This window comes from Erythrolamprus reginae, chromosome 3 (assembly GCF_031021105.1).
Source record: "Erythrolamprus reginae isolate rEryReg1 chromosome 3, rEryReg1.hap1, whole genome shotgun sequence".
Taxonomy (NCBI): domain Eukaryota; kingdom Metazoa; phylum Chordata; class Lepidosauria; order Squamata; family Dipsadidae; genus Erythrolamprus; species Erythrolamprus reginae.
In genome coordinates, this window is record NC_091952.1 from 156,670,612 (window position 1) to 156,689,530 (window position 18,919).

An 18,919-nucleotide genomic window follows, 5' to 3' on the forward strand; every position below is an offset into this window, starting at 1 on the left:
TTGACTCCCTCTTCTTTGTGGCAATCCCTGAGATATTAGAACACTGTTATCATGTCTCCCCTGATCCTTCTTTTCATTAAACTAGACATAGCCACTTCCTGCAACCATTCTCCATATGTTTTAACCTCCAGTCCCTAATCATCTTTGTTGCTCTTCTCTGCGCTCTTTTATTTTATTATTGCAAGGTACAATAATAGAACTTTAAAAGCCTGGCAAAGATTTTCTCTCTTCATCCTTCTCCCTTTTATATCAAAGAAATAAAGGCAGAGCAATTTTTTTCTTCATTCATTATTTTCTTTCAGGGTTAAGCTGGTGTCTGCCTTATGTTTTAAATGGTTTCGTTGGTTCATTTTATTGTATGTTTTGTCCTTCAGTTTTATCATGTTTTTTACTTTTTCTAAACTGCTGCCTCGCATGATCCAGCATTCTATAAATACACTAAGTCATCATCTTCACTATCTGAAAAAATAGTACTGCGGGCATCTCTTTGCATACCTATTTCTGGTCCCTCCATATCTTGATAATAAAACATGACATGACAAAAACCTCCAGCAGTGAAGAATTGATCAAGACGCTCAATCTGTTAAACATTAAGCAACAAAAAGTTAAAGGTTTATACACAGAATTTTAAAAAGAATAGATACAACAGAGTGCTTAAATAAAACCATTTAGTGATAATTTTATATAACAGGTAAAATATCCTCTTCACATTCAACATATATCCTTAGCAGATGCTTAATTGTGGCTGTGGCTGTTTAATGGGACCAAAAAATATGCATCTAAAATGTGAATCAGTGTTCCAATCTTGGATAGGGAGATTCAATAAAGGAATAAACAGTCCTAGTTGAGCCTGATGAGTTTAAGGTTGCCTCAATCTTCCATTTTTCTGAGGTCAGTAAAAAAAGGAGCCAGGTTGTTGGGAGCAATATGCTGATATTGTAAACCACTCAGAAAGTATTGTAAAACACTATGGGGCAGTATATGAGTGTAAGTGCTACTGCTATTTATCTGTAATCTAGCGGTCCAGATTTGTTTCAATTTCCCTGGAGAATAGACAAGTTATCAGTTTTTAGAAATGTTGCAGAGGTTGCTCTGGAAAAGCAGTAATAGCTTTCATCACATATTTCCCATGAAGAGAATGCTGCTTTCCTTCTCTAATAAAGCCACTTACCTTCTGTGATGTAATTGGAATATTGGATTGGAACCGTCGCCAACAAGGTACTATTCATAACCACCCACAACTGCACTGCCACAGTTCTTCTAGATCAGGGGTGTTAAACTCGTGGCCTGCGAGCCAGATGTGACACACACTGGCCACAGCCACACCCAATTTAGTGAAGGAGTGGGAATTGTTATTTATTTTATTTATTTTTTATTTTTATTTATTGGATTTGTTTGCCGCCCCTCTCCGAAGACTTGGGGCACCTAACAGCAATAATAAGACAGCATATAATAATAATCCAATACTATGTGAAAGGCTACCAAATTTTTTACTACCACACTGTGGCGTGGTTTATGCAGGAGGCCCTGCATTTTCTTTCAACATCTTTCAGTGCAAATTGGGTGCTCTGGGGTGGGGCTCCATTTTTGCTACCCCACTGCATCCCCCCCATCTGGGCAGTAGCCCACCCCTGGATACATCACATGATAATGCTGTGACGATGCGAGTTTGACACCCCTGTTCTAGATAATGATAAATGTCAAATTAGTGCCAGATTAAGGCCAACAGATTCTTAAACACAGCCAAACAAAAGTGCCCTTCAGCCCTTCTATTGTTTAAGAAGTAAGACATTAAGACTCAAGAAATGCTGCTAATTAAAGGTCAGTACAGCAGTGAAAGAGTTAAGGGCATGATAGAAGGGTGGGAACCTTTTTTGGTGCCCCTCTTCGCTTGGTGCTCTTAACACACTTATTTTGCTTGTATACAGAAACCAAACTATAGCAGGGAAGTGCTATGTAAACTAAAAAAAGAGCGTTTATATGGTGAATTTTTAGAAAGACTCTATTTGCTTCTGAAAATTGACATTCAAAAATAAAATCCTGCTTCTCCTTTCCATGCACAGCAACAGTCTACAAGGCACAGAATTATTTTTGTACTCAGTTGGAGTCTGACAAGTGAATTTACCCCCATCATACCTGATTTCCTTCAAGGACAGCATCTTCCACTTCATTTTTCTCTAGGTTCACACAAGCAGAAACAATTGACAGTATGTATTCATGTCTACCATCCAGATGAGCCCGCTTAGCTTCTTTCTCTTCTTTCAGTTTTTGCTGTAGAACCAAAGTTTCTATTATATCTATATAGGAAACTGAACGTGCTTCTTACACATACTATGTTCTAAGTTAAAATATACAGTATATCATCATATATGAATTCACGATTAAGTATCTCAATGTAGCATTATTTTGAGACCAAAACATGTGCTGATCCCTCTTTGTGGGACAAGAAAGATGAGACCACCTGGGGAAAACTGGCTGTTCAAAAGATGCAGTTGCAACTTTATGTATCGTATCATGGGGAAACCTCTTTGAATTAAGTGACTGCTTAATAAGGGATTTTAATATGCATGTGGTTACTTTGTGATTCAATGTGATGCATGAACTCAGTTTGTATGGTTATATTTTGGAAAAAAAGGATTGCAAAATCCATGCAGTTGATTAATTCAGTTAAGATGTGATTACTGTATTTTTCAGCATATAAGACCCACCTTTTCCCCCCCTAAAAAGGCTGAAAATTTGGGTGCGTCTTATACTCTAAATGTAGCTTTTTCAAAGCTTTTTTTTCCAGCCCTAACTAGGTGCTAACAATCTTCCCAGCTTCCTACTCCCTCCGAAGAAGGTTTTTTTCTTGCCCTAAGTCTTTACAGGCTTGTTTTCATTCCTACTCCCTCTGAAAAAGACTTTTTCAGCCTTAACCAGGGTTAAAGGAATGTGCTGAAACTGAACAGCCTAAGGACGCTAGCCAGATGAATACCTGGTAGGTGGATTTTTTTCCCTATTTTCCTGCCCCCAAAATAAGGTGCATCTTATACTCCTGTGCATGTTATACTCTGAAAAATACAGTAGGTACAGTACATCTGTATATAGTACAAATGTAATAAATCAGTATACAAGTTTCGGTCAAAAAACATTGAAGGGAGTTGTGTTGGGGAGAACAAGGGTAGTAAATTCTGTTAAGACTAGTAATTTCCAAGTTTAATGAACTCAACTATATGATTACAGGTAGTTCTCGACTTATGTCCACAACTGAGCCCAAAATGTCTGTTGTTAAGTGAGAATTTGTTAAGTGATTTGCCCCTTTTATGACATTTTTTGCCACAGTTGTTAATTGAATCACTGCAGTTGATAAGTTAGTAACCTGGTTGTTAAGTGAATCTAACTTCCGCATTGACTTTGCTCGTCCGAAGGTCACAAAAGGTGATGAGATGACCCTGGGATGCTGCAATGGCCATCGTTATGAACCAGTTGAGAAGCATCTGAATTTTGATCTATGATCATGGGGATGGCTACTAAGGTTGTAACTGGGAAAAATGATCATAAGTCACTTCTTTCAGTCCTGTTGTAACTTTAAACAGCTGCTAAACGAACTGTTGTAAGTCAAGGACTATCAGTATTAACTATGTTTCAAATTAAGCTTTCTTCTTTTCTGAACAGTATTACACATGATAGCTTTCCTTAAGCAAAGCTAATTATCAAATCTCTTGAAAGCTCCTTAAAATGCACTTTAAAATTACTTTAAAATGAATTTTTAAATCAATCCCATTCAAAGCACTGACAGATCAGTTTTATAAATTAGTCATTGATAAAATGAAAACACTTGCTATTCTTCCCATAGTTTAAACTATAGACTGAAAACAAATTTGAATGAATCTTAAATTGAAGTAGGCTGTTTTGGATCAAATATTTGGTTGTACAAATTGAAGTAAGGTGACCCTTCTCTCAAAATCTATCAGGATAGATTGGTGTGATGTATTAAACCACTTCTAACCATTTGATGACCATAGTATTGTATCCACTCGGCCCTATTTTGTCCAGTCGATCATGTGGATTGAATAAATAATGATTAAATTAAACAAGAATAAGTTTGTTGTGTGAAGATTAGCTTCTCAGTATCTAACAATTTAATAATTTGTAATTAGTGACTTTTATATTAGTGATTGTTTTAAGTACAGAGGTTAACACAGCAGTTATTAACAGCAAATATTATTTTCAAGAATACTTTATAGATGATAGTTCATTTCGTATGTCCATATGATATCTTTTGGATGATGAAGGATAGACAATTTAAGCCAATACGGAATAAGGAGTCTCCAGCGTTAAAAAGAAGGGTGACCTCATATATGTAGTTAGAACTTCATTTCCAAAAGATGTCACACCGTGGGGTTGAAAACAAAGCCAATTATTTGATAAAGCAGCCTGAAAGATGGAAAAGATCTCATTTCACTCTGGCAGCAAATTGCCTGCAACAACAGTTCAACCAAAAGCAGCAGTCGAAAGCTGCTAAGCAACCATGTTTCCAAAGCTACTGCAAACAAAACTTACTGAAGGGGTGTTCCAGTTCCTGATTCCAAGCAACCCATTTTAGTTGCGGCCAAAAATTAGCTCTGTTCGCTCATTCAAAGTGTAGTGTTTTTAAAAGTGGGTCTATTTTAAAGAATGAGGGCACAACAATACTACAATATTATAAGAAACTATAAAGGAAAGAAAGGTAAACAGTTGTCCCTTATTCTCCAAAGGGAGGGCTATTAGATCTAATTAGCTTAGATTTCAAGAGGATATCAATTCCAGTTACACATTAGAAACTTCTGAATAGAAGTAAATTAGAAGGAGTATGAATATAGTCTCTCTCCCCTGTCATTTGCCCCAGTAATTTGACCTAGAAGCACACCCTCTTTATATCCTACTTAACAGCCATTCAAACATCAGTTCCAGTATATCTATCTAATTATTTAACTGTATAAAGGCCAACAAAGAGATACCATTCACCTCTGAAGTTCAATGAGACTAAAACAGCATTCTCCATAAAATCACTAGTCCAAACATAAGATATATTCAAGATTTCCAATATTTGCAGATTGTGTCTATAATAGCAATCTGGATATGACTTCATATCAAAAGATCATGTCAAGAAATACATACTGTATAAAAGATAGGTTTATCATTAAAATACATATATTATTAGTCCTCAATGGAGGACTGGCTTATATAATAGTAACTCTCATTCATCATAATTTCTGCTACGTTTTATCAAATGGAAACATGGCAATTAAAATAAATTAAAAGTAATCTTTTATATTGTTACATCCCTGTGGAGGGACCTCAAAATTATCCTTTTCTCCAAGTTTTACAAATTATATGCTACCATTAATACACACAATCCGTTTACATTACAAGGCTATCTCAGTTTAAATATATATGTATAAAGTTCTAAGCAATACTACTTTTTTTCCTATATAGCCACATAGGGATTGACATATTTGGGTTTTACAGATTTCATTTCCATTCTTGCTCCTTCCTACATCTCCACCTCTCTTACCTTTAAAACTCTTGTAACACTTTGTTTCCAAAGCTGTCGCCTTCCAGTTCTGAACATTTTATTAGCTGATATTTACTAATGATGTTGTTAATGTTAAGTCATTTGTATCAGCATGTACTTTGCTACGCTGAATATAAAACTTCCCAATTTAGGGATTGCATAGAAAGTTCTTAACAGTACTCTAAGATCAATGTGAACAGAGTCAGACCTGCCCAAACCTCACCCAGCTTTTCCAAGCCTCAGAAATATGAGCAATGTTGACAAACCTACATAGCTCAGGTGTTGTTATGGTAGGTGTTGACTTATGGAGCTATTGTGTTAAATTTCCCTATCAAACCTGGCAGAAGTCAGTACTCCAATATCTTTTAAAATAAAGTTTGGGTTGATTGCAGATGAAGTTGCAGATGAATAAATAACTAGACATGGTGTATGGAAATTGAGTTATTCGAGAATAACAATGGTTGGGAAATGAAATCATTATGCATGTTATCAGAAAGTGCAGTTTGGCAATATAAAGCTCAATTTTGTGTGAATAAAATACATTTACAGTTTAGGTGAGTATGAATGTTTTAACAGCTAAGTGAAGTCTCTCCATGTTGAAATAATGCATTGCTCTGAACACCAAACATACTGTACAAGGGTGAGTCAAAAAGTAATGTCATTTTCTTTATTTCAGGTGAAGTTTTTGATTAAAACACCTGAAATTTTTCCCAGTTATATCATTTATATTCTGAAATATTTTGTTTGTTACTTTTCAGGTTTGTAGACTCACAAGGAAAATTCAAAATGACTGCCCCTTTAGAGTTGCATCAAAAACAAAGAGCAGTAATTAAATTCCTTGTTGCTGAGGAGGAAACCCCTGTGAACATTCACAGACAATTGCAAAATGTGTTTGGGAACAATACTTTATATTATAGCAATGTAGGTGGGTCTGTCATCTGAATGATGAAAAGGTGGGAACTGTGAGTGTAGCCCACAAACCCCGTTCTGGCTGACCAGCCACTTCTGTGAATCCTGTCAATAAAGCAAAAGTAGATGTTCTGATCAGAGAAGACAGGCGCATAACTCTTGATGAGTTGGCAGACAACTTTGGAGTGAGCCATGGAAGTGCTTACAACATTGTTGAATCACTTGGCTTTTCAAAAGTGTGTGCCCGTTGGGTACTTAGAAAGCTGACTACCGAAGTAGACTGACAGGGTCTACTTTGAACAAAGTCAGAGACAACACCTTGTTCTGAAGGCTTGTAACACACGATGAAACATGGGTATATCATTATGAACCAGAATCAAAAAGGCAGTCAATAGAATGGCGCCATTCTGCGTCACTAGAACTGAAAAAATTCAAGAAGCAAAAGTCAGCTAGAAAAAATATGGTAACTGTCTTTTGGGATGCTCAAGGTGTCATTCTGGTTGATTTCTTGCCAAGAGGAGAAACAATAAACTCTGAGGCCTACACTGTGACCCTGAGGAGGCTCAGAGCAAGAATCCAACCAGTGGGACCCAACTTGCCAATCGACAAAATCCTCCTGCATGACAATGCTTGACCACACACAAGCATCAGGACAAGGGAGACAATCGCCCCATCTGGGTGGACAACTTTACCGCATCCTCCATACCATGAGACTAGACTTTCAATCCTGGGCCTAGAAAGTTTAGAACTAAGACGCCTTAAACAAGATCTAAGTATTGCCCACAAGATCATATGCTGCAACGTCCTGCTACTTCAGCTTCAACCAGAACAACACAAGAGCATACAACAGATTTAAACTTAATATTAACCGCTCCAAACTTGACTGTAAAAAATATGACTTCAGTAACCGAGTTGTCGAAGCGTGGAACTCATTACCGGACTCCATAGTGTCATCCCCAAACCCCCAACACTTTAGGTCAGTAAGGGGCGAGTACAAGTGCACTACAGTGCCTTCCGTCCCCTGTCCTATTGCTCTCCTATATCTCCTATACCTTCTTCTATTCCTATATCTCTTCTTTTATTCTTTCATTGATATGTTCTATTACTATACCTTCTTTTCTATTATTTCTTAGATATATTTTACTAAGAGTATCTCCTCTATAACCTTCATCCTGTATTTTACTATGTGTATATAGATATATACCCACTAAAACCCTCATTGTGTATTGGACAAAATAAATAAATAAAATAAAATAAATACCAGATTTAGCGCCTTTAGACTATCATCTCTTCAACCCCATGAAAGAGGGTTTGAGAAGCAAACATTATTCCAGTGACAAGGAAGTGAAAACTGCATTGAAGAAGTGGCCCAAATAACATGCTCTCATTCAAAGACGGAACATTGCAATTGAGAGCAACGGTGACTATGTTGAAAAGTAGGGATGTGATCCACAGAGGACCAGCTTCATTTTGATGTATGCTACATGTTGCTGTGTTGGTAATTAGACCTGTCCTACATAAAATGGCATTACTTTTTGACTCATCCTCGTAAAAGGCTACTGCTATTATGTCCTCCCGTTGCTTTACTTTTAAAGACCAAGATAAAGCCTAGACTAATTACTATCTGATGCAATTGTTACAAAGTCTTTGTTATTAATGAAACCAGTAAGTATGCTGTCCTGAATGTATTTGCAATTTTAGAACAGCTTTCCTTGATGTGGAGATTTTCTAGGTGTGTTGGATCAACATTTCCTAGACAGCAAGGTTTTTGTAAGGTACTTCATTAATGAATAATAACTACTACCCCAATAATTATGTAGTCACACTTATTCCTGACTTGCTTTGTCACTATATTGTCTCTATTTTTCACTATCCTCTCAACTTCTCACTGTCTTTTGTCCAATTTCTAGGCCAGCCTCTTTCAAACATTTATTTTCCCACAAGCCACAGGTCCTCTTCACTTTAACTTCTGAATCTGTTTCTAACATCTCCCTGTTCCGTGATTGATTCTTAAATATTACAATTTTAGTGAAACCAATCATTTTGTTTTCCAAGCAGCAGGAATGCTCAAACATCTCATGCCATCCTACTACTCAGTGCCAAACACTATGCTTGATCCTGTAGCTGTTTTTATAAGAACACTTTAGGAGCAAGATAGTAATTCTGTTAGCATAGAAAGGGAAAGTTATTGTGTTCGGGTGTAAAATTAAACTGGCTCATGCTGTGCAGGGCAGGGCTAATATTGCAGCAGAGTCAATAGTTCAAAGCAGTTAAAAGCAGATACTGTTTTAAAAACATGATATCGCCTCCAAGGCTCAGGATAAGTTGCTTGGAAAGGAACACATTTCTTTTGCAATGCAGTTTCTTTTTAAAAATTTGGTGTTGGGGTGCCCTCAAGTGGAAAATATAAAATATGCTATACTAAATTTCATTTTATGAACATCATTTTTCAAGTAAGGATATGCAAATATATTAAAGTGTTGCTTGGACATCCCTGGAAAAAGCTCCACTGTTGATCAGTTCCATCATCTCAACAACAGACCTGACATTAGTAAGAGGCTACAGTTACTGGCCATTGATGAATCATTTTTTCTGATGAGTAATAGTGATTGGAAGTGGCATTTTGTTTGGCAGCAAAAGCTTGCCATTTGCACCAGGATGTCTGCTGTTGGAATGCAACCTTGCAGCCAGCTATGCAATTGGAATGGCATCTCTCTCCGTTCCATAGGATGGTAGCTAGACAATTGTAGGATGGCACACTCCTTTTTTTTCAGCAAAAGTTTTTTTTTCCACACTCCACATTTAAACATCCATATACTGTATATACCATTGTATCTCATTAACATAAATTATATATTATTCCTTAATAAACAAACATAATAATCTTATATAAATATTGTTAGCTAATTGCTCATCTGTTTCCCGATGCCATATCTTGTCCAGTTGACGAGGGTCAGATGTTGTATAACATGATTAAGTCGAATTAATTTAATCCTGTCAGGGTTTAGCTGAGTCCTTTAATTTTCTTGTTGACATACCGGTAGGTAGGTTGTGGGAATGTTATCAGTTTTACTACAAGGTTGTTCTATCTAATCTGAAAACTGAGACCGTACATATTTGGATAGTAGGTTTTCAGTCCAGAAAGGAACAGTATGAATATCTGTCAAGCTGCAGTAAACAATAATAGCCAGTTTTTTGTCCTAAGGATAAAGGAAGCTATCACAAAAATTAGTGTTGGTATTCAGTTGTGGTGTAAAAAAGAAATTTTTGAATAGAAGGAGTTGAATAACCATTTAAACTGTTCTTGTCTCCCTCGTTTTTACAAAGTATGTTTTTATGAATGTAACACCACTATATAAATAGGTCGTTATTGAAGTTAGAAGAATGTTCTCTCTACATTTTTCTATTACATAACAACCCATTGCTGTGCCACGCAGATTATGTTTTCCAATAAATATAAGGTTAGGTATATAATTGAGGATGACAATTACTAGTTCTATTCTTATGTAGCATAAAAACTATGCAACAACAAATATAATCAATTAAAAAGAAAATATTTTCAGAGCATTGCCAGCAATAAGTAGTTCTAGATATTCAACTTGTATTCAGAGCTAAACAAGAATAGTTAATGATTAGGCTTGAGTAATGTGCTATAATATTCAAGAAGCTCTAATAATGATCAGTTACTGCAGTATCTAGCAACCCACTTGTTTTCTTTACATACACACACACACACACACACACACACACAAAACTCCAGAGTTAACATTTTATATCTATTTTCCATGTTTTTACCCGGTGATGGATTTCTTACTGCTTGTTTCTTGCTGTTGCACTGCATTTTATTAGCAGTCCCGTCTACTTTCAGATTTTGTTCTCCTAATTGTGATGGCTTCAACCCTTACAAGTACCTTTCTATTTTCTTCTTCTCCCTCCGTGGAGCTGTAAATATCAGGAGCATTTTCCCTCCCTTCCAGAAATGTTTGTATTGCTCTCCCCATTATCATCTTTTCATTAAATGAAGTTTTTATAAGGAAGTACAGTGATCCCCCGATCATTGCGAGGGTTCCGTTCCAGCACCCCTAGCAATGATCGGGTTTTCGCGAAGTAGCGCTGCGGAAGTAAAAACACCATCTGCGCATGCGCAGATGGTGTTTTTACTTCCGCAGCAGCGAGGAGCCGAAGATTGGGGTTTCCCCACCGCCCACGCAAACTCCTCGCTGCCGCTCACCCCGCCCTTCGCCCGCCCACGCCGTTCGCTCACGCCGCTTCCCAGCTGAGTCCTGAAGCCAATTCGCTTCAGGACTCAGCTGGGAAGCGGCGAGAATGAACGGCGTGGGCGGGCGAAGGGCGCGCGGGCAGGCAGGCGGCGGACAAGCCGTTCGCTCGCGCCGCTCGCTCGCGCCGCTTCCCAGCTGAGTCCTGAAGCCAATTCGCTTCAGGACTCAGCTGGGAAGCGGCGAGAATGAACGGCGTGGGTGGGCGAAGGGCGTGCGGGCAGGCAGGCGGCGGACAAGCCGTTCGCTCGCGCCGCTCGCTCGCGCCGCTTCCCAGCTGAGTCCTGAAGCCAATTCGCTTCAGGACTCAGCTGGGAAGCGGCGAGAATGAACGGCGTGGGCGGGGCGAAGGGCGCGCGGGCAGGCAGGCGGCGGACAAGCCGTTCGCTCGTGCCGCTCGCTCGCGCCGCTTCCCGGCTGAGTCCTGAAGCGAATTGGCTTCAGGACTCAGCTGGGAAGCGGCGAGAATGAACGGCGTGGGCGGGGCGAAGGGCGCGCGGGCAGGCAGGCGGCGGACAAGCCGTTCGCTCGCGCCGCTTCCTAGCTGAGTCCTGAAGCCAATTCGCTTCAGGACTCAGCTGGGAAGCGGCGAGAATGAACGGCGTGGGCGGGCGAAGGGCGGGCGGGCGGCAGCGAGGAGTTTGCGTGGGCGGTGGGGAAACTCCTCGCTGATGCCCGCCGCTCGCCCTCCCGCCAGCAAGAAGGGGAAGACCTAGGGAAGCCGCCCAGCAGCTGATCTGGCCAGCGCCATCTACGCATGCGTGCCCATAGAAAAAGGGCGCGCATGCGCAGGTGGTGTTTTTACTTCCGGGTTGCAAAATCGCCATATAGCCGTTTCGCAATGATCGGGATCGCAATACCCGGGGGATCATTGTATTGCTATTTCTCTGGACATATAAGGGAAAAAAATATTCTTTTCCAGAGTTTCTATCTGGATCCATCAGGCATCTGGGGCAGAACAACCTAGTCGGTTCCGCCTCCCTGCGGGAAAGGATTGGAGCCAGGAAGTCAAGCCGCAGTAGAAAATGGTCCGACCATGACAAAGGCAACACTTCTAAGCCTCTTACACATGTCATAGGTTCACCATCACCATTTAGATACAGTCATTGATTCCCAGAAGTGTACCTTGTCTCTTTCCCAAGAGAGACAGTCCAGTATTAGAGAGTTAGTTATATGGATTCTCCATAATCCTTCAGTTTCCCTGGACATTCTTTTATCTCTCTTGAGTAAAATGATATCTTGTTTAGTTATTGTTCCATGGGCACGGTTACACTCCAGGGAATTACAATGGTTCTTACTCCAACATCAAAAAGCTGGGCAAGGATTTGCCTTGGACGGGAAATGAACACTCGGACACCAAGCTGGGTAAAATGGGTCACTTTATTAAATATTAACAGAAAGACCTGCAGGGGTCGCTGAATGGGGCGGAGTTTCCTGAACACAACATACTTGGGCAACTCAAATGGGCGTTACTCCATGCCTGGTCAGGGTGAGGCGTGCCCCGCCTACTCCCGACCCGAAAGCCATGCCCAGCATGTGGGAGGGCTCGCCTTGCATGACCCAGAACCGGAAATGACGTAGGTGAGCCCCAAGGGCACCCCCTTCACACCTCTCTGTCCGTGGAGGAAGCTTGAGTTGTGCAATGGGGCTGCCAATCATCTTACAAAAGATGCCCAAAGGAGAACACACAGTTGCTACTGATACCCTTTCCGCCCCGTTTCTGCCACAGCAGGGGGTCAGATCTCTATCTTGGCCCCCTGCTCCACACCTAAGCCTACCCCAGCTCACGCAGGCACCACTGCAGGTCTGTGTAAAAATTGCCACTCTTGACATCTTCCTAAATTGACCCAGTGAAAGCTAGGGGGGGGGTGGTTTAAAAACACATGCCGGGTGTCTGATCACTTTGCCTCCCCCTGCCATGTTAACCCATATCCTGGTCCCGTCAACTGCTGTTGGTATGACGATTTACATTGCACTGATCTCACTCACCCCATTCTAAGACAAGTTGCATTGTTTAATCGATTTCATACAAGAAGAAGAATATCAGTCCCATGGAGAATTAGTTCATTAAAACAAGTCTTCTTGCCCTAGTCCAAAGTCTTCTTGCCCTAGTCCATTTAACTTGTGCAGAAGATATATTTTCATAAAAGCACCCACATCTTCCTGCCAATCTCCTGTTGAGTCAAGTTTGAATCCAATCTAAGATGTCCTCCCTAGACAGCAATATTTTATTTATGCAATTTACATAGCTGCCCATCTCAGCAAGTAATCTGGTGGCATACAATCTTAAAATAAAGCAAAAACAAATCCAAAGGTACAAAAAATAAAATACATAAGAGGCAAGAAAGATGCCAAAATCTGTGATGGCTATCACAATCAAGAGACAGAACTCTTCACAACCTTGGGGATCCCGGGCCTCAGGCCCAAAGCCATGACTTTAGGGTCTTGCAAAAGGCAGCAATGTCTGGAGGAGGAATGTTATAGGTCACAAAAACCTCAGAAGAGAAGGATAGAAGAAGAACACAGGCTACAAGAATGATGGAAGGTCTTAAGCATAAAATGTATCAGGAAAGACTTAATGAACTCAATCTGTATAGTCTGGAGGACAGAAGGAAAAGGGGGGACATGATCGAAACATTTAAATATGTTAAAGGGTTAAATAAGGTTCAGGAGGGAAGTGTTTTTAATAGGAAAGTGAACACAAGAACAAGGGGACACAATCTGAAGTTAGTTGGGGGAAAGATGAAAAGCAACGTGAGAAAATATTATTTTACTCAAAGAGTAGTAGATCCTTGGAACAAACTTCCAGCAGACGTGGTTGGTAAATCCACAGTAACTGAATTTAAACATGCCTGGGATAAACATATATCCATTGTAAGATAAAATACAGGAAATAGTATAAGGGCAGACTAGATGGACCATGAGGTCTTTTTCTGCCGTCAGTCTTCTATGTTTCTATGTTTCATAGGGCCATCATGCTGGACTGGATCTTATGGATGGAAACAACTGAGGAAAATACTGTTACCTCAGCAATTTTTTCCCCTTTGCAAAGCATTATAGGTCACATGAAGGAGCTCCATTTTCACTACCCCACTGTGTTCCCCCCCTGTCCAGGCAGTAGCCCACCCCTGCAATAGCCTCACTTCTGTCATATACGTACCCTTTAGTAACCACAACTGAGACCAGCAAGTTGGTCACTAAGCAAAGTGAAGCTGTGATTGCGCTTAGAATCTTGCTTCAGCTTTCTTTTATTTTAAGGTACATACAATAAATACGTGGTCATAAAGTTTCATTTTATGTAACTTTATATTAAAGTTTATTGCAGAAAAATCAATTTCCAGAAGCACACTCAGATGACTTATTCAGCTAGAGTCATAAACGTCTTTATAACTGCCTGCTACCGCACAAATCCCAGCAACCTATAAGGTCCCACAGAGTTGGCCTTCTCCGGGTCCCGTCGACTAAACAATGTCGTTTGGCGGGCCCCAGGGGAAGAGCCTTCTCTGTGGCAGCCCCGGCCCTCTGGAACCAACTCCCCCCAGAGATCAGAACTGCCCCCACCCTCCCTGTCTTTCGTAAACTACTCAAGACTCATTTATGCCGCCAGGCATGGGGGAGTTAAGATATTCCTTCCCCCTAGGCCATTACAAGTTATGCATGGTATGTTTGTGTGTATGTTTGGTTTTATTATAAGGGTTTTTAGTTGTTTTATTAATTGGATTTCTACATGCTGTTTTTATCATTGTTGTTAGCCGCCCCGAGTCTGCGGAGAGGGGCGGCATACAAATCCAATAAATAAATAAAATAAATATAAACATAGTAACAGATGAATTTAAATACCATTAGCAGAATTCTTCTTCAATGTAAGTAAATACAAGCAGAATGTTAGTTTCATTTCAGCAGAGCAGACAAGTAACAGAGAGTAGAGCGGAAGTGAACTGAGCCACACCAAGCCTTAAGCTGAAGCTTTAAGTTTCGATTCTCTGCACAGACCCAGAAGTAGTTAGCTCCCATTGACTGAATTAGTTGCTATGCCTATTGATTGACTGACCTTGTTAACACTGGCTCTCCCAGTCATGCATATTCTAACACTTTATATGATTATTATACTTTCATCACACCATAACTATGAATAATAGCTAAATGGGTTAGTCATTGAATGAGGATTACCTGTACAGGCAGTCCTCAATTTACAACAGTTTATTTAGTGACTATCTAAAGTTATAATGGCATTGAAAAAAGTGGCTTAAGACCATCTCCCATACTTACGACCATTGCAATATCCTCATGGTTATTTATGTATTTATTTATTCATTCATTCATTCATTCATTCGATTTTTATGCCGCCCTTCTCCTTAGACTCAGGGTGGCTTACATCATGTTAGCAATAGCACTTGTTAACAGAGCCAGCCTATTGCACCCACAATCCGGGTCCTCATTTTACCCACCCTGGAAGGATGGAAGGCTGAGTCAACCTTGAGCCGATGGTGACATTTGAACTGCTGACCTACAGATCTATAGTCAGCTTCAGTGGCCTGCAGTACAGCAGTCTACCTGCTGCACACACACCCCGCACCCCCCCCCCCGTCAGCTCCTTATGAGATTTACATTCAGGTACTTGACAACTGGTTCATATTTATGACAATTGCAGTGTTCCAGGGTCATGTGATCCCCTTTTGTGATCTTCTGATAAGCAAAGTCAAGGGGGAAGCCATATTTATTTAACAGCCATGTTGGCAACTTAACAGCTGCAGTGGTTCACTTAACAACTGTGGCAAGAAAGGTTGTAAAACGGGATAAAACTGAACAAATTTCTCACTTGAGGACAATCTGCATATATTGAAAGAGAAAAAGGGAACTTCTTCCTCTCAAAAGTGGGAGGAAATAATATCAACAGGGCATAGGAGAACCTTTGGGGTACTCAATCTCTCCTCCCATCATTTCTTTTTTTAAAAAAATATTTTTTTATTATTTTTCAAAAAACAGACAAAATCAATCAACATTAAATATTTAAGGAGCTACCATTGCTCCGCTTGTCATAGAAGTCTAACTAATACAGAAAAAAAACCCCTAACTATAAGTCAGATCAATACAGAAATGTCACACGTGCACATTACATTCTTATTAAGTTTAACTCTATGTTCTTTATGTTAATTAAATTTCTTTATCTATAAAATATCATATCCTTATTTAAAAAAAGATATAAAAAAATATAAAAAATAACACTTCTAACTTTATCATACTATAAAATTGTTTTTAAACTATTTCGCTCTATCTTATAAACCTTCAGAATAATAAATTCAAATAGTTATAAATTCTTGCTTGTTTAATTTTTAATACTATTTTTAAAATTCCACCATTCATATACTTTATCCCATATTTTATAAAATTCTGTTTCAGCTTGATTTTTCAAACGTTTTGTCATCATGTCTAGCTCTGCACATTATTATAGAATGTGTATTTCTTTTTTTTTATTGCATCCCCATCAGACAATTCCTACCACTGCACATATTGACAGGCAAAGATCTGCAGAATAAATATTTCTGAGCTGATTAAACTACAGGTTTTATTTAGTATTTCTGAATTTAATGAAGCATATGGACAAATGCTTCAAGGTTTTCACTGAACCTTTCATTTCTCCCTTATTGAGTTGGAGTGAAATTGCCAATAGTACGGAAGCAATAGTAGTTGTAGGTCTTTCTAGCATGACTTTATAGAAACTGGAATAAATTGATACCATCACAGAAAAGAAAACACCTGGCGCCACAAAACTCTTCCCGTGCCTATTTCCTGAGTGGCCACAAAAGTAGCAAATATAGTAGAATTAAAGATTCTGTTTTGTTCTGAAACTTTTCTTTTCTTGGATTTATCCATGGTTGGCCTATTGGGGGTTAAAAACCTCAATAAATTGCGTGCTGGTGGGTGTCGCACATTGGCAGTGGTGACATATATTTTGAGCAACAGGGAGCCTCAGCAGAGGGTAAAAAGAGCCACGTGTGGCTCCAGAGCCGCAGGTTGCTGACCCCTGTTTTAGGGGATCACACATTTTAGAATGGAATTCTAAAATTCTTTCATCCTTTGAAAATGCTGCCAATGAAATCTTGCTGTTTAGATCTTTTTAATAGTATTTGTGTTTTTAAAATATGTACAGTGAATCCTGTACTGATCCAACTCATTCTGCTTTCTTCTCATTAAAATAAATTAAATTTGAAGCTAATGATGAAATACTGTACTCTGACTACTTAAGGGAAAGTTTTGGTGTTTAACAGTCTGTTTTATGAACAAAAGGCAATATTAGTTCACCTGGGGTTAAAAACCCCAGATGTTAGACAGTTTAAATTTCATTTTAATTTTGAAAACAAATATCCAGTTTCCACTCTTTATTACTGGTAGCAAGATCTATTGTCATCCCAGACACTTATATTTCAAGCGAGCTTAAGATTAACCTGTCATTAGAAACTTCCATAAAACAGCAAGGATTTATCATCATTTCTATAGCCATCTTCTTCTCAGGGGGTTACATAAACAGATATAAATCTCCATTTGTGACTTCTTTGCATGTTTTTTTTAACTCCAAATCTGTGTATACCAAATATGCATCATCATCAAATAATTATAGAAGTACTAAACTTTAGTCAACTAAAATGACAAGAGGAAACAGCATACAAATAATTATTAATGTATTAATTAACTAAAACAGCCCATTGGAAAACAGATCAGAATTCGAGTGCTTTTGCAAATTATTCTTTGAAGCATTCTCTTCAAACTGATCTATTCCAGGGATCTCCAGCCTTGGCAACTTTTAAGCCTGGCAGACTTCAATTCCCAGCATTCCCCCAGCCAGCCAAGCTAGCTGGGGAATGCTGGGAGCTGAAGTCCCCCAAACTTTAAAGTTACTGGGTTTGAAAAGCCCTAATCTTTTGTGTTTCACTTGCTTCTACAACTATACTGCTCAAAAAAATAAAGGGAACACTTAAACAACACAATATAGCTCCAAATAAATCAAACTTCTGTGAAATCAAACTGTCCACTTAGGAAGCAACACTGATTGACAATCAATTTCACATGTTGTCAGCACATTCAACTTTGTACAGAGCAAAGTATTCAATGAGAATATTTCATTCATTCAGATCCAGGATGTGTTTTAGTTAGTTAGTTAGTCAGTCAGTCAGTCAAACAATAATAGGATGGTAATTTGTACAAATAAACATTATGTGGGTAATGGTGTTCTTTAATGTTCCTTTTATTTCTTTGAGTAGTGTATATACTGCTCATCGAGTTTTATTGAAGTTTTTAAAGTCTGAATTTGTTCAGACGTAGACCCCGTCGGTATAGTAAGCACCGCAAGTAAAAGGAACATAACCAAAATATTCACCACCCTCGCGCTATTCAGAAGGGAGAACTTTGTAAAGCAATTACCGAGCAATTACCGATACTCATTCCCATAAAGAGTGACAAGCTGCACCTGTTTGCCTTATTGCTCTTCCTGGGCAATCCGGCGCAGAGTAGATCAGATCTTCGGTTTTTTTCCCCTTAGAAGGGAACAACAACAACAACAAGAGTAGCGAACTTTCTCGCCCGCCAAAGAGAGAAACCGAAGGACCTAAGTAAACATTCTCTGCCTGCTTACTTGCATTTCCTTGATATTCTCCATCGGGGCGATGGGTTGAGCCGGTCTGGGATGGGGTGGGTAGGAAATGGATTTGCTCAGGCGAGCAGTCAGCGCCTGCGACGTCCTCTCTTTTTGCTCCATGTCCCGTAACGGCCGGGCGGGGAAAGCAAAGCGGCTGCTCCTGCCGCCCACTGCTCTTCGGTGCAAGACACCATGCACGCTCCGGCGGGCCTATTTGCTGCTGCTGCTGTTCTCGCCGTTGCCATGGGGAGCCTAAATCCTCAGGCGCTTCAATAAGGTTGCAGCTACTGCTGCTCGCCCCACTTTGCCTCCCTCCTCTCCCCTTGCTTTTCCTCAGATAGCGACAGAAAAGACCCCCGGCTCACCAATAGAAAGTTAAAAAAAAGAATAGAATTCTGAATAGAATAGAATTATTTATTGGCCAAGTATTATTAGACACACAAGGAATTTGTCTTGGGTGCATATGCTCTCTGTGCATAAAAGAAAAGATACATTTGCCAAGGTGAGCTACAACAATTTTAATGATTAACTTAACGTATCTTCTTTGCAAGAGACCTAAAGGTG

General features: G+C 39.6%; 1 protein-coding gene across 2 annotated transcripts in view; it reads right to left on the reverse strand.

Annotated features, from left to right (window-relative positions):
- The window catches only part of DNAH5 (dynein axonemal heavy chain 5), a 189,312-nt gene extending 170,781 nt beyond the window's left edge, over positions 1–18,531 (reverse strand). Inside the window, exons 1-3 of one of the 2 annotated variants that reach the window (XM_070747103.1) lie at positions 18,353–18,531; positions 2,137–2,271; positions 496–580 (exon numbers count right to left, since the gene is read on the reverse strand). In XM_070747103.1, coding sequence (XP_070603204.1) covers positions 496–580; positions 2,137–2,271; positions 18,353–18,475 — 343 coding nt within the window. In that variant the 5' untranslated portion in view covers positions 18,476–18,531. Of the gene's footprint in view, positions 1–495; positions 581–2,136; positions 2,272–5,536; positions 5,793–18,352 lie in introns of those variants that run through there. The other variant, XM_070747104.1, reaches the window with a different exon arrangement.
- Between the last annotated feature and the right edge of the window lie 388 nt (positions 18,532–18,919).